At 35.8% G+C, this 15,955-nt stretch overlaps 1 protein-coding gene across 3 annotated transcripts in view; it reads right to left on the bottom strand.

Moving 5' to 3' along the window:
- Positions 1 to 15,955, bottom strand: part of LOC101901198 (ATP-binding cassette sub-family C member 4) — a 24,717-nt gene extending 8,762 nt beyond the window's left edge. The window contains exons 1-4 of one of the 3 annotated variants that reach the window (XM_059118162.1): positions 15,444 to 15,955; positions 3,166 to 3,385; positions 2,913 to 3,044; positions 932 to 1,140 (exon numbers count right to left, since the gene is read on the bottom strand). In XM_059118162.1, the coding sequence (XP_058974145.1) occupies positions 932 to 1,140; positions 2,913 to 3,044; positions 3,166 to 3,350 (526 nt within the window). In that variant the 5' untranslated portion in view covers positions 3,351 to 3,385; positions 15,444 to 15,955. Of the gene's footprint in view, positions 1 to 931; positions 1,141 to 2,912; positions 3,045 to 3,165; positions 3,386 to 15,375; positions 15,392 to 15,443 lie in introns of those variants that run through there. The other 2 variants (XM_059118161.1, XM_059118160.1) reach the window with 2 other exon arrangements.

The raw sequence follows: 15,955 nt of genomic DNA, 5'->3' as shown, positions 1-15,955 counted from the left end.
GGATATTCAAAATTTTGACGCTTTCTGGGGGAGGTACCAGAAGGAGTGATCCGATATAATCCATCTTCATACAAGATCTTGTGTTAGTAGAATTATTAAGATGTGACGAGTTTGAAAGTGATTGGATGCTCATTTCGCTTTTTATGAGCTTCGTGGTTATTCAAAATGTTGATCCGTTGTGGGGGAGGTAGCGGAAAAAGTTGTCCGAGATATATTTCATCTTCACGCCAGACCTTGGGTTAATAAAAGTATTGTGATGTGTGTAATTTGAAGACAATAGGACTCTTACGTCACATTTTATAAGAGTTATAATTATTAGAATTTTTGAACCTCTGTGGGGGAGGTACTTAATGGAATGGACCAATATTGTCCATATTCTCAGCACTGATGCAAATATTAGGATTTGCAAAGTTGTAGAAAAATCGGATTATCCTTTCTCTTTCTGTGCAGTGAAATATTTTTATTGAAAATGTTGACTTTTTGGGGAGATACCAGAAGCAGTGGACCGATATTGCCCATCTTCGAACTCGATATAAGTTGGATGATAAGATTACAATGTACCAAGTTTGGAGCAAATCGAATACTCCCTTCGAGCGTAATCGTGCGCATCAGCCAGACAGACGGACATCGTAAGATCGACTCCAAATGTCCTGAAACGGATTTGGTCCAAAAAGACCTGGGGTCTAAAATCGTTATTTCGATGAGGCACGTTTTGGCCGTAACAAATTATGAATACCCTCTGTAGCCATATGGCTGTGGGCATAATAATGAAACTGGTCACAACCCATCACCCCCAACCGCAAGCACCCTTTGTTATTTGATACAAATAATATGTTGCTCTTTTTTTTCATATTCTCATATTTATGTATGACCGTATGTGTATATGTGCATGCATGTGGTTTTGTATTGTCCAAACAATTAAATTACTTACAGCCTTCATTATTGTTTTGATTAATATCTATAGAACGGACATTTCGATCAAGAGTCCCATTTCCATTCGCCAACAAAGTCGTTGCCATCGACAACACATCTCCATCACCGTCCAGGGTGAATGTTTTGCCGGAGTCATTGTTGATAATTGGCGTTGTGGGCCTCTGGAATTGCAGTAATAATTGAGCTAATACGGCGGGAATAAGTGATCTGTAATAGAATATAAGTGCAATGAAATGTCAACAACAATCAGAATAATAACAACAATAATGTTTTAATAAATATGATACGATATCAATATCATATTCACATGATTAAGCACCAGACAGTATTACAAATTCCAAAGAGAACTTTTTTTTCAAAATAAATAAATGAAAAAAGTGCTTAAACATCATTGACGTAGTTATGTTTTGAAAATTAAGGGGGTTCATTGAACGTAGTAGGGAAATGAATTTATGTTTTGGGGGAATTTCAATCACATGATAATTAAAACCGAATTTCTCTATAACTTAGCTATTTGAACGAATTGGTGAGGACTTCGTTTTAAACAGGGTGAGATGAAAAAACCGTAACCAACTTCAGACTGCTGTCATTTCTAAGCCACTCGTCCGACAGCTGTTAAAATTATTCCAGTGACAGCTCATTATATTGCGTACAAGCGTACAAAAGCATTTTGGTGAGAATTTTCCAGAAAAAAAGTTATTCGTGATGGAATTGAAGCGTGATAGTGTTATTTCTTTATATTTGGCTGGAAAACCACAAGTGGCTATCATTAGAGCACTCCAGCATTTAATTGTAAATAAATCTTTTGTGTCTCATACCATCGCCGTCATACTGGCCCGACGTCAAGGAAGTGGACGGAAGAAACCAGAATCAACAGCAGAAATGTTTCGAAAAGTAAAAAAGCGACTTGGTCAAAACCCGCATCGCAGTGGGCGCAAAATGGCTCGTGAGCTGAACATATCGCAATATTCCATTCGGCAAATAGTGAAAAATGACCTCGGGGTAAATCCATTGAAATTCCAACAAGTGCAAAAACTTACACCGCACCAGAAAGAAAATAGACTCAAAGGAGCTAAAGAGTTGCTTCGCTTGGCCGAAAGTGGTGAACTGCCGGATTTGGTTTTCTCCGTCTCCAATGAGAAAACATTCGTTGTCCAGCAGTTTGTAAACAAACAAAATGATCGTGTTTACCTGCCAAACAGGTCAGCTGTAAATATGAACCTTCGGTTGGCCACCAGAACTCACGCCGGCCATGGTGATGGTGTGGGTCGCCATAACAGACGATGGTCGCTCTGCACTCGTATTAATCAACCGTGACATCAGAATAAATGCAGAATATTATCGCGAAAAAATTCTGGAGGGTGTATTAAAGCCTTGAGCACGCAAACATTTTGGCCGCAGACCTTGTACATTCCAACAGGACTCTGCACCCGCCAACCAAGAATGGTTACAAAATGAGGTTCCTCGCTTCGTTTCCAGCACAAAATGGCCACCAAAATCTCCGGATACCAATCCCATGGACTATTGTGTCTGGAGTATTTTGGAAAGCAAGGTTGGCACTAAAAAATACCCAAGTGTCGATCACTTCAAGAAAGCACTTCGCCGGGAATGGGCCATAATGCCGCAGAGCAATATTCGGGCAGCGTGTGACGGTTTCATTGGCCGTTTGAAGGCCATAATTCGTGCCAAAGGTGACCAATTCGAACAAATCTAAACTTATTCTAAAATTTGATGTTATTACCGACATTTTTTGCTTTCATTCAAAAAATTTAAAAATTATGGCGTTTGACTTTGTTGCAGTTTTTTTATCTCATCCTGTATAACTTAGCTGTTTTAAAACAACAAATTGGTGAGGACTCCGTCATAAAAATACTGAAGGTAATGAGCGTACGGGCTTGGAAAATATTATGTTGGGAATTTTTTCTGACATGTCTGTTATAGAGAACTTCGGCTACTTGTAAATAAATTGTTCGACTTACTTAATTGTAATGTAAATTAAACTGATAAGACCATCAACAATGGCCGAACGCCAAAATGTCTTCAGTATGGCAGTGCGTAACAATGGTTCACGATTTTTGGCTCTAGATTTTTCCACTTCCTTGTACCAATTTCTGAAAAGGAAATTTTTAAAAAATTATTTCAATTAAGAAAACATCAATTATTGCGGAAGTGCAAAGTAGAACACCATATTTTTTTAATCTATTTCGCAATCCGAATTTTTTTAATATTTACCTCTCCAATTGATCACCCAACTCCTCGGAACAATCCTCGGGCAAGCATTTCGTAAGATCATCTGTATTCAAACCCTGGCGACATCCTTTGTACAGCATCGGTATGGACCAGCCAAATATTAGATGGGAAAAAATATTCGCCAATCGTCGCGGATTTTCTTTTTGTGGCTTCTTTGAACTATCCATTGCGGTGTCGGTGGTATTATAGCTGCAATAATAAACTAAATTTAGATTCGTTTTAAAAAATATAATAAAAACCATAACAAATATACATATCTCGTCTGACTTTACCAGACAAAGGTGTGTGAGCTTATCAGAGAGGTAATCAATTTCTATTTTTTTAATGTTTGATATCTCATTGACTGATAAATGTTGTTTTTAATTCCAGATTGGTGATATTTGATATAATTATGTTATGATTGATAACCACCACAAGAAATCTTCCGATCTCTACCATCTTTATAACAGATCTTGTGTTGATGGACATATTGAGATGTACCAAGTTGGAATGGAATTGGATGTTAATTTCGCGTTTTATGAGCTTCAGGGATACTCAAAATTTTGACCCTTTGTGGCGAAGGTACCAGAAGGAGTGGACTAATATATCCCATCTTCACACCAGACCTTGGGCAAATAAAAATATTATGATGTGTGTAATTTGAAAAGAACTGGATGCTTATTTCGGATTTTATGATCGTTTTGGCCATTTGAAATTTTGACCCTTTATGGGGGAGGTACCAGAAGGAATGGTCCCTACCTTCTTTATATCAGACCTTGTGTTGTAGGAAATATCGAGATGTGCCAAGTCTGAATGGAATTGGATCTTACTTTCGCGATTTATGAGCTTCATGGTTTTTCAAAATTTTGACCCTTTGTGGGGGAGGTACCAGAAGCAGTGGACTAATATATCCCATCTTCACACCAGACCTTGGGCAAATAAAAATATTATGATGTGTGTAATTTGAAAAGAACTGGATGCTTATTTCGGATTTTATGATCGTCTTGGCCATTTGAAATTTTGACCCTTTGTGGGGGAGGTACCAGAAGGAATGGTCCGATCTCTACCTTCTTTATATCAGACCTTGTGTTGTTGGAAATATCGAGATGTGCCAAGTCTGAATGGAATTGGATCTTAGTTTCGCGATTTATGAGATTCGTGGTTATTAAAAATTATGACCCGTTGGCGGGGGAGGTACCAGAAGGAGTGAACCGATCGTTTCCATCTTCACAACAGCAGTAAAAATATTGTGATGTGTGTACTTTGTCTTTGCAGGTGCACATCTTCGTATAGCCCCCATATAACGGTACCTCCCGATATTGGGTATTTTGATGATTTTATCGACATTATTTACCGGAATTGTTTCAAATTTGGTATTTGAAGTTCGTAATGGATACTGCAGCCTATGACAGAAAATTGTCCTTGCAAGTGCACATCTTCGTATAGCTCCCATATAACGGTTCCTCCCGATATTGGGTATTTTGACGATTTTAGCGACATTGTTTATCGGAATTATTTCAAATTTGGTATTTGAAGTTCGTAATGGATACTACAGCGTAAGACAGAAAATTATCTGTGCAGGTCCACGTCTTCGTATAGCCCCCATATAACGCTACCTCCCGATATTCGGTATTTTGATGATTTTAGCCGATTTTTTTTAAGTTTCGCATTTGAATATTGTAATAGCCTTTGACAGAAGTTGCCAATGCAGCTCCACGTCGTCGTATAGACTCTAATATAACAGCTACATTCGGTATTTTAAATTTCAACAAAATTTTTAAAGAAGTTTTTTTTTTTTTTTTTGAAAATTGCCAAATACGTTTCATATGGTGGAGGGTATTTAAAGATCGGCCCGAGCGAACTTACAGCTATTTTACTTATTTTTGTCCATCTTCTCTTATTAATTATAAATGGATATGAACATGTACAATCAATACAACATTAAGTACTTTCTGGTACGTAATTAGTACTAATTTCCAAAAACACAGCCTTATCCCATGTCTACGCACCAATAGTAACCTACATTCATGTTATATATGAAAGGGATTAAAGTTTTTTTTTTTATAAAACTGTATGACATTCGTTATGAAGACCATTTGATTGCCAATAACAAAATTTATTGGTTTCCTATAAAAACAAAAAAAAAAAAACAACCCTATTCTATTTCATAAAATCTCAAATCATTTTCTTATCAAATTATATAATAACATATCGTCGTGGTGATTGCAAGTTTGTTTGTCTAGCCCTTCTAAATGTATCTAATCTCTATGAATACCAGACAGCAAAAATCTAAATTTGTAATTGATAATAAACCAACGTCGCTACAATGTATGAAAGTGTGTACTTTGTATACCTGGCGTGGAAAGTGTCACTGACCTACGACGATATGGTCATATAAAGTGAGAATGAGAAAACACAGTTGAAAAAAAGCTGTAAGTTCGACCAAGTCGTAATTTTTATGCCCTTCGCCACCAAAAGGAAAAAGAAAATTTAAAAAAAAAAACGAACTGAGATTTATTACTCCAACGAGTTCTACTTAAACAGCAAATGCGGGTAAAATCGATGGACAAGTTTTGATAAAGCCTTCAAATAAACAAATATCGGGCGATAATATAATTATCTTAAATTAGATCCTACATATTATCTGTACTAAAATGTGGAACAGCGTTAAAATTTTTTTTTTTCTTGATATAGCGTAAATGAACTTGAATAACTTCAAAATGCCAAATTGCAGGCGATTTCGCTAGAAAATTTAGTCAAAACCGTAACAACAAATAAAAGACCTATAGTTTTTCATTTCTTACTATTTTCCGCTCTTCTATATGGACTAAATTTGGGTTATTCTTTATTGACTTCCAAGACGAACACCGTTTTCTGATCATCAAAGAAAACTAAAAACATAAACTAAATAATATAACTGGGAAGTGACCACTATTTCGTCAACGTAATGTCCACCTTAAAATTATAGATCCGTAAAGTTCGAGTCGAGGCCTTTTAGTACTGAAAATCTATATTTTTTTCAGTTGGACAAAAATTTTTGTTCAAACTTCACACATCACTACTTATATACATATGGCATGTTCCAGAAGCTGCAAGAATTAACTAGTTTTTCAATTTTCTCCGATATAATAAGGGGAAAATCGGTGAGCGTAGTAAAAACTTTTACATTCTTGCAGATCTGGAACATACCAATATTATCCAAGCTTTTTCTTTTGCTAAAAGAATAAAATAAAAATATTTATCTTTTACGCCAGAACGTCTTCAAAATCGTTCATTTTGAATTTAACTGATGAGGATATTAGTACAACCATTGCACAATGGCCCACGTCCCTTTTTTTCTGTCCAAAACTATTTAAACGCTCGAAATGTAAGCCCTAAAAGCCAACAGAGACCTCAATATCAAAGTTGAATATTCCGCTCGTCCCCTTCACCCAATATCAAATCTAGTACCATTTAATATTTCTCGAACAATTTCCAAAACCATCTTCATATCTAAATCCCAGATACCAACAGACCCCTTTATATAAAATTTAACCAATGCCCAATTTAGTACCACTTAGTACGTTTCGTACAATTATAGTACACATTTCCAAAACCACCTCCATATCTTAAACACGGACACCAACAGGACATCTATATCAAATTTCAGAATTCCAGCTCTATTCCTTCACCCAATAGCAAATTTTAGTACTACTTAGTACTTTTCGTACAATTATAGTACACATTTCCAAAATCACCTCCATATCTTAAATACAGGCAACAACAGTGACAACTATTCCAACTTCGGAATTCCAGCTCTATTCTTTCGCTCAATAGCAAATTTAGTACTATTTAGTACTTTTCGTACAATTATAAAACACCATTCTAAAACCCCCTTCATATCTCAATTCCAGATACTAACAGAGGCGTTAATATCAATTCCAGCCCTATCCCTTCACTCAATACCAAATTTAGTACCATTTTGTACTTTTTGAACAATTTCAGTATATATTCCCAAAACCATCTCCAAATCTCAACCACAGATACCAACAAAGGCCTTAATATCGAATTTCAGAACTTTATCTCTTTCCATCAACTCCATATAAAATATAGTACCATTTAGTATCTTTAGTACGATTATAGTAGACATTTCCGAAACCACTTTCAAATGATGGGGCTATAGATGAACAGCAACCCTAATACCAAATTTCAGATTTCAGGCACTATCTGAAATTTGATGAAATTTTTCAAACAATATTTTTTTGGCCCAAGGACGAACCTTGTTGAAATTGGTGAGAATCGGTTCAAATTTAGATATAGCTTCAACCGATTTCGGGTTAATTGTGCACCAAATTGCCAATATCAGTCAAAATAAACTGAATTTTGGCATATCCGATCGAATTCAGCCTATAAGTAAGTACTTCGGTTCAGATATAGTTATAGCTCCCATATATATGTTTCAACCGATTTGGGGTTTTAAGTCCCTCACATGCGTAATATGCACTCCACAACAATGACCTTTGGTACCAGATAACTTATGGAGCTCAAAAATACCTCTGTCAAATTTTATCGGAATCCGACAAGATTAAAATATAGCTCTCATATATATCTTTATTAGTTTTCAGGTTTATTGTGCACCAAATGTCTAATATGTGGCAAAATCGACTGAATTTTGGCACATCTGACGGAATTCAGCGTAAAAGCAAATTTGAAGAAAATCGGTTAAGATATAGCTATAGCTCCCATATATATGTTACAACCGATTTAGTGTTCTAAGTCCCTTACATGCGTAATACGCACTCCACAACAATGATCTTTGCTACAAAATAAATTATGGAGCTCAAAAATACCTCTGTCAAATTTTATCGAGACCGGGCCAGAATATTGGTCCAATATATATTTTATCTAATTTCAGATTTTTTGTTTACCAAATGGCTCATATTAGCCTAAATGGCCCCAATTCCGACCAAATTTAGCTTAGAAGCATGTACTTAAAATTTGGTGAAAATCGAATCAGATATAGCTACAGCTCCCATATATATGTTACATCCGATTTGATGCTAAAGTCCCTCACATGCGTAATATGAACTCCATAACAAGAATATTTGATACCGGACATCAGATACTGCTCGAAAATACCTCCGAAAAATTGTATCGATGTCGGTTCAAAATTTTATATAGTTTAGATACGATTATTGCTCACAATATATATATATATATATATATATATATATATATATATATATATATATATATATATATATATATATATATATATATATATATATATATATATATATATATATAGTTTCAGCCCAAATTGAATAGATTTTTTCATATTCAACCGAATTCTTCCATCCTTACTGTTTTTTAGAATCCTTTTCCGTCATAATAAATAAAATACTGGGTACTTTAATTAAAACCGATTGATTTTCTAAGTAATCATATTCTAGTCTTTTCATTATTTGAGGGTGTAAAAAGTTCGGCCCGGTCGAACCTAAACCCATTTTTGCTTAGGTTTAAAAAATTGTAGTGATTGCCTAAAATTATGCTATAAAAAATACTAAATATTAAATGTGAAAAACGTACTTTACACATGACTTTAATATGGCGTGTAAACTGGCCTTATGTTACTCATAGATCAATACATATATACACATACGTATATACACCACAGGTATAAAGCTTTCTAATTTGAATGTAATTCATTTCAAAACTCCTGTTTCCCTTGTAAAGACCCTTTTAAATCCCAACAACCTACATTAACAAAAGATCGTTTTTTCTACGTTATAAAATGCATTTTGTAATTCTTTCTAATCTAATGGACATCCTCATCTCCGACCATTTCTACTAGGAAGTTAAATGGAAGCAATGCAAATCATTTTGCACAATTTATATGAGACATATAAATATGTTTGTAATCGGTTTGTGTATTTATGTGAGCGACTATTATCCGCAGACTGATGTAAATATTAATCTTTACAAACAAATGCATGTGTGTGTGAGTGTGCGTGCGTTTGAACAATATTTATAAAACAATCCATTCGCTTGCAAACAAGATTAAATTGGAGGGGTAAAAAAAAACATTCTTATCATGACGCGATGCTTCCAACTGGCTGATGTTGGTGTGCTTTGTTTATGGCGGCTGTTATAGTCCTCTGCACCCCCATCCTCTTATATTTCTAATAGTGGCGAATGAGAAGGTGGCCTTGTGAGTTGTAACCTAAATTATAATAAAGTTCCCATTTCTTATTTTCTGTTGTGCGATGAAATGGCATATTGAAGTCGCATTTTGAGATGAAAATGAAGAGGGAAATAAAAGTTAGGGATTTGAATGAAGTTTGACTTCAAGTTCTTTTTATTAAAAATGATGTTAGTTTTATTAGGCATTGTGCCAGAGATTCCATCAATATCGCCATTGAGAGTGACAGGAATAGTTTAAATTTTCATCTTTTATTTTCTAAGCTTAAGCCTGTGAGGTTGGAACATAAAGTATTTTTTCCGATGAAGAAAAAAAAATAAACTATAATTTATGAACTTGAATGAGATTAGAAAGGAATACATTTTTATACCTTCAGCCATATGGCTACAGAGGGTATATATCATTTGATACGGCCAAAACGTGTCTCATTGAAATAACGGCTTCAGAACCTAGGTCTCTTTGGACCAAATCCATTTCAGGATATTTGTAGTCGATCTAGCGATGTCCGTCCGCCCGTCTATCTGTCTGGCTGATGCGCACGATAACGCTCGAAGGGAGTATCCGATATGGTCCAAACTTGGTACAACATAATATTATAGTCAAACTTAGATCGAGTTCGGAGATGGGCAATATCGGTCCACTCCTTCTTGTAAGGTAGAAATTTAAAAAAAAAAATTACTGCAGAGAAAGAGAAAGGATAATTCGATTTTGCTCCAACTTTGCAAATCAGGTGAAAAAATTTACAATATCGGTCCATTCCATCAAGTACCTCCCCCACAAGGGGTAAAAATTTTAAATAATTATGACTCTTATAAAATGTAATGCGAGTGTCTGTCTTCAAAATACACACATCACAATATTTTTTTTAACCCAAGGTCTGGTGTGAAGATAGAATATATCGGTCCACTTCTTCTGGCACCTCCCCCATAAAAGGTCGAAATTTTCAAAACATATTTTTTGCACAGAAAGAGAAACGATAATCGAATTTTGCTCCAACTTTGCAAATCCTAATATTCCCGTCAGTGCTAGGTCAGGTGTGAAAATGGACAATATTGGTGCACTCCATCAAGTACCTCCCCCACAAATGGTCAAAATTTTGAATAATTACAACTCTCATAAAATGTGATGTAAGAGTCCGATTGTCTTCAGATTTTACACATCCCAATAATTATATTAACCCAAGGTCTGGTGTTAAGATGGACAATTATCGGTCCACTACTTCTGGTACCTCCCCCATAAACGCTCAAAATTTTGAATATCTATGAAGCTCATAAAACGCGAAATTAACATGCGATTCCATTCAGACTTGGTACATCTCAATATTGTCAACAACACAAGATCTTTTATAAATATGGTAGAGATCGGACCATTCATTTTGCTACTTCCCCCCCAAAGGGGTCAAAGTTTTGAATAACCAAAACGATCATAAAATCCGAAATAAGCATCCGGTTCTCTTCAAATTACATACATCACAATATTTCTATTAACCCGAGGTCTGGTGTGAAGATGGAATATATTGGTGTACTCCTCCAGGTACCTCCCCCACAAAGAGTCAAAGTTCATAAAACACGAAATTAACATCCGATTACATTCAGACTTGGCACATCTCAATATTTCCAACAACACAAAATCGGTTATAAGGATGGTAGAGATCGGACCATTGCTTCTGGTACCCCCCCCCCCCCCCCCCCACAAAGGGTTAACATTTTGAATAACCAAAACAATCATAAAATACGAAATAAGGATCCGATTCTCTTCTAATTACATACATCGCAATATTTCTATTAACCCAAGGTCTGGTGTGAAAATGGAATATATTGGTCTACTCCTTCAGGTACCTCCCTCACAAAGCATCAAAATTTTGAATTTCGACGAAGCTCATAAAACACGAAATTAACATAAAATTCCATTCAGGGATGGTAGAAATCGGACTATTCATTCTGCTATTCCCCCCATAATGGGTCAAAATTTTGAATGGACACAACGATCATAAAATCCGAAATAATCATCTGGTTCTCTGCAATTTTCGCACGTGCCATAATTTCTATTAACCCCAGATCTGGTGTGAAGATGGAATTTATCGGTCTACTCTTTCAGGTACCTCCCACACAAAGGATCAAAGTTTTGAATATTCATGAAGCTGATAAAACACAAAATTAACACCCGATTCTGTTCAGGATTGGCACATCTCAATATTTCCATCAACACAAGATCTTTTATAAATCTGGTAAAGATCGATCCACTCCTTCTGGTACTTCCCCCCCCCCCCCCCCCCCAAAGTGTTCAAAAGTTTGAAAAACAAAACGCTCATAAAACGCAAAATAAGCATCCAACTCTCTTCAAATTTAACACACCCAAACATTTTTGCTTACGCAAAATCTGTTGCGAAAATGATAGACATCTGCCAAACCCTTCTGGTACTTATATCTGTCATAACTTGCGAAACAAGTCGGCGATTCTATGCAACTTGCTATATTTGACTATTTTCCTTAGCCAGAAGTCTGATACGAATATGTAATTTATCGGAATTTATGATTTCGTATAAAATTGGATACAAATGTCCGACTACCTTTAAATTTTTTAACAGTTCAATATTTTTGTCTGTATATATCTGGTCTGCTATATGTGGTACCTCACGCATATTTCCACTTTCTCCAAAATCTTGCACATATCTCATATAAAGTATAGAAGGTAGACGATAAAGTCCAAATATGGCAATATTTTTATTAGACTTAGGTCAGGTACGAATTGGACAATATTGGGCAAGTGCTTCGGAACCTCACCCGTTAAGAGTCAACATGTTTGAATAATCATAACTCAAGGCTGGGGGTATACATCTGTCGGCCAAAGCGACTGATACTTTTTAAGTTGTTTATTCAAACAACAGTTTTTATATATTGTGTCGGAGATTCCGTCATCATCCTCGCAATGACTCATAATAAGTTCTAAATTTAAATCTTTTATTTTTTAAAAGCTCGTGGGGTTTCTCCCTTTTTGGTAGGCGTTAACCTTTTAAGTCATAGTCCAAAATATTTCCCATTTCATGATAAATTGCATCATCGCACTTCTTCTAGTAATTCCAAAAATACCTCCATTGATTATGGCAAGAATCTACGTTGTCCCCATTCAGAAAAAAGCCTATGGTTGATTTATATAGCTATTGTTCCTGAACTCAAACCGTGATAACAACCTATTTTAGACTACGCCTCAGCAGTTCAATGGCATTTCAAAATGCACAATTCGCAATAAACAAGAATTAAATTCAAATGTTATTTACGATTTTGAGTTCTATTGTCGTATCTTATCATTGCTAATTGTTCGAATAAAGTTACGACGAATGTCTTGTCTACATAGATTTCTATGTTCTAAATTGTGACCTTTGAACCCAGTGTGTACAAATCAATTATTTTTTGAGCAAAACAATAATTGGAAGATAGACATTTTTTTCCGATCAGGATGTTGTGTCTAGTCATAATATTTCAGGTGTTTGAAATAAACTGTTACACTCCATATTCTAAACAAGTCACACCATGGAGCTGAGAAATTCAAAACATCAGAATGTATCTGAATTTAATATCTTTCTCTTCCCTTATCAACTTGGACTTTCCATAGGAACATAAATATATAACCTAAGCGTAATAAATAAATATCTAAGTACACATATGCAGAACACATTCTTCATTCATAATTATGACAGGGCAAAATGTCGACAATGCATATATCACTGAGGTTCACTGGCCCAGAGAGAAGTGATTTTAAATAAATTTGTATTTGATATAGAGGCTCAGATATGAGAAGATATAATAGGACCTGCTGATCTTCTATGAGAAAACCTGCTGATCGCCTATGAGAAGATTTTCTGATCTTCTAAGAGGAGATGTTCTGATCCTCCATCTTCCATATGAAGATCTTCTGATCTTCCATGAGAAGATCTTCTGATCTTCCCTGAGAAGATCTTCTGATCTTCCCTGAGAAGATCTTCTGATCTTCTACAAGATGATCTTCTACAAGAAGATCTTCTGATCTTCTACAAAAAGATCTTCCGATCTTCTACAAAAAGATCTTCCGATCTTCTACAAGAAGATCTTCCGATCTTCTACAAGAAGATCTTCTGATCTTCTACAAGAAGATCTTCTGATCTTCTAAAAGAAGATCTTCTGATCTTCTAGAAGAAGATCTTCTGATCTTCTACGAGAAGATCTTCTGATCCTCCATCTTCCATAAGAAGATATTCTGATTTTCCATGAGAAGATCTTCTTGATCTTCCATGAGAATTTCTTCTGATCTTCCCAGAGAAGATCTTCTGATCTTTCCTGATAAGATCTTCTGATCTTCTAAGATAAGATCTTCTTTTCTTCTATGAGAAGAACCTCACGTCTTCTGTGAGAATACCTTCGGGCCTTCTATGAGAGAACCTTCTGGGCTTCTATGAGAAGGTCTTCTAGCCTTCTTTGAGAAGACCTTCTGGCCTTCTACGAGAAGACCTTCTATGAGAAGACCTTCTGGCATTCTGCGAGAAGACCTTCTATGAGAAGACCTTCTGGCATTCTACGAGAAGACCTTTTGATCTTCTATGTGAAAACCTCTTGATCTTCTATGTGAAGACCTTTTGATTTTCTATGTGAAGACCTTTTGGACTTCTATGAGAAGACCTTCTAACCTTCTATGAGAAGACCTTTTGATCTTCCATGTGAAGACCTTCTAACCTTCTATGAGAAGACCTTCTGGCTTTCTATGAGAAAACCTTCTGGCCTTCTATGAGATGACCTTCTGGCCTTCTATGAGATGACCTTCTGGCCTTCTATGAGAAGACCTTCTGGCTTTCTATGAGAAGACCTTCTGGCCTTCTATGAGAAGACCTTCTGGCCTTCTATGAGAAGACCTTCTGGCTTTCTATGAGAAAACCTTCTTGCCTTCTATGAGAAGACCGTCTGGTCTTCTATGAGAAGACCTTCTGGCCTTCTATAAGAAGACCTTCTGGCCTTTTATGAGAAGACCTTCTGGCCTTCTATGAGAACATCATCACGTCTTCAATGATTAGACCTTCAAGTCTTCTATGGGAAGAACTTCACGTCTTCCATGAGAAGAACTTCACGGTGTTCTATGAGAAGACCGTGCATTTTCGTGGGGGTTCATATCATCTGCAAAATACTCTCTGTCCTTCAGCGCTTCTACAGAAACTCCCTGGACTTCGGTTAGCCTCTATGTGCTCCCTAATCTTCAGATTTTCTATATAAAATCCCCAATCTTTAATTCGTCGTTATAAACTATCTGGCCTTTAGCCCTACAAGGGGCCTCGGCAGCTCTTCTGAAACCATTTTGTTTATTAAGGCTTCTCGCCTTCATCACCTTCAAGTAGATTCTAGGAGATCAGCTCGGATATGTAATCTATCTAACCTACAGCGTCCAGAGAATTTTCCGGTCTTCAGATAATGAATATATATTCCTTAACCTTCAGCTCGCGAGTATAGATTGCATAACCTTAAGTTGGTCTATGTATACTCCCTGGCCTTTAGCTCATTTCTATACTCCTTTCTGCCCGTCCACAAGGAATTCTTAGCTTTAAGCCAGGATATACTGACTCCCACCCTCGATTGCCTATAAAGGTTTAATGATTTTGACTTCTGTTCAGTGAATCTTGGGTGAAGTTGATCTGAAAAAATATTTTGTTCTTCTGATATTCGACAAAGATTTTCCAAGAGTTTGATTAACTGTAAAATACGCTAGTCTTCTATATAGACTCCCTGGCTTTTAGATAGCCTTGAAAGTCTTTCCAGTGACAGTAAAATTGTGGGTTAATTGTTAATTCCTAATTTAAAAAAAAAAATAAAAATACTAGGAGTTCCGAAAATTAACTTAATGTGAGAACTCTCCGCTATTTAAAATCCATCAGGCGTGCAACAGTTGTCATTAATTCGTCGCTTCTCCAAAACAACCCAGCAAATTATAATTAAACAATTGAACACACTAAGTTATGTCGTCATTTGGCACAGAATTAAGAGTCAGCTGAACGACAGATGAATGACACTCACCCAGACATCCATCCATGAGTATTCGATACAATGCCGCACCGACCGATATGGGTAAAACACATACTTACATTTATAGCATTTGGAGGGATAATTTTTTTTTTGTTAGTTTGGTGGTTCTTGCTCTCTGCTCTTGGTTTGGTTGCTGTTGACGACGACGACGATGACTCTTTGATGTGGCGTTGTTTGGCGCTTGTTTCTTGTTTTGTCTGACCGACTTTCCCGCTTTGCTCTCACATGAACAACAAAAAAAAAACGTTCTATGAATGGATTTTGATTTTTGTATCTTTTGGTTTATTTCTTTATTTTTGTTATTTAATTTTATTTTGGTTTGATTCTCTTTTTAATTCTTCGACGTCGTTTTCGTATTCCTCTTCTTCTTTGTCTTTTTGGATATAGGTAATTAAATTGTGTAATGACAGAAAATCAATTTACTTTCTTCAATTAAAATTTCATCTATTAAAAGTTAAAAACAATTAAATATTGAAATAAAATTAATCACCAATCACGCTTGTTGTTCAGCCAGCCAGCCCTTATAATCGTTATATGTAAATCACAAATTGTTTTTAACAAACAATTTTCC

The sequence above is a fragment of the Musca domestica genome, unplaced genomic scaffold, assembly GCF_030504385.1.
Source record: "Musca domestica strain aabys unplaced genomic scaffold, Musca_domestica.polishedcontigs.V.1.1 12, whole genome shotgun sequence".
NCBI classification, from domain to species: Eukaryota; Metazoa; Arthropoda; class Insecta; order Diptera; family Muscidae; genus Musca; species Musca domestica.
The sequence above is the reverse complement of the archived record's forward strand: the minus strand, read 5'-3'. Positions and strand labels throughout refer to the sequence as shown.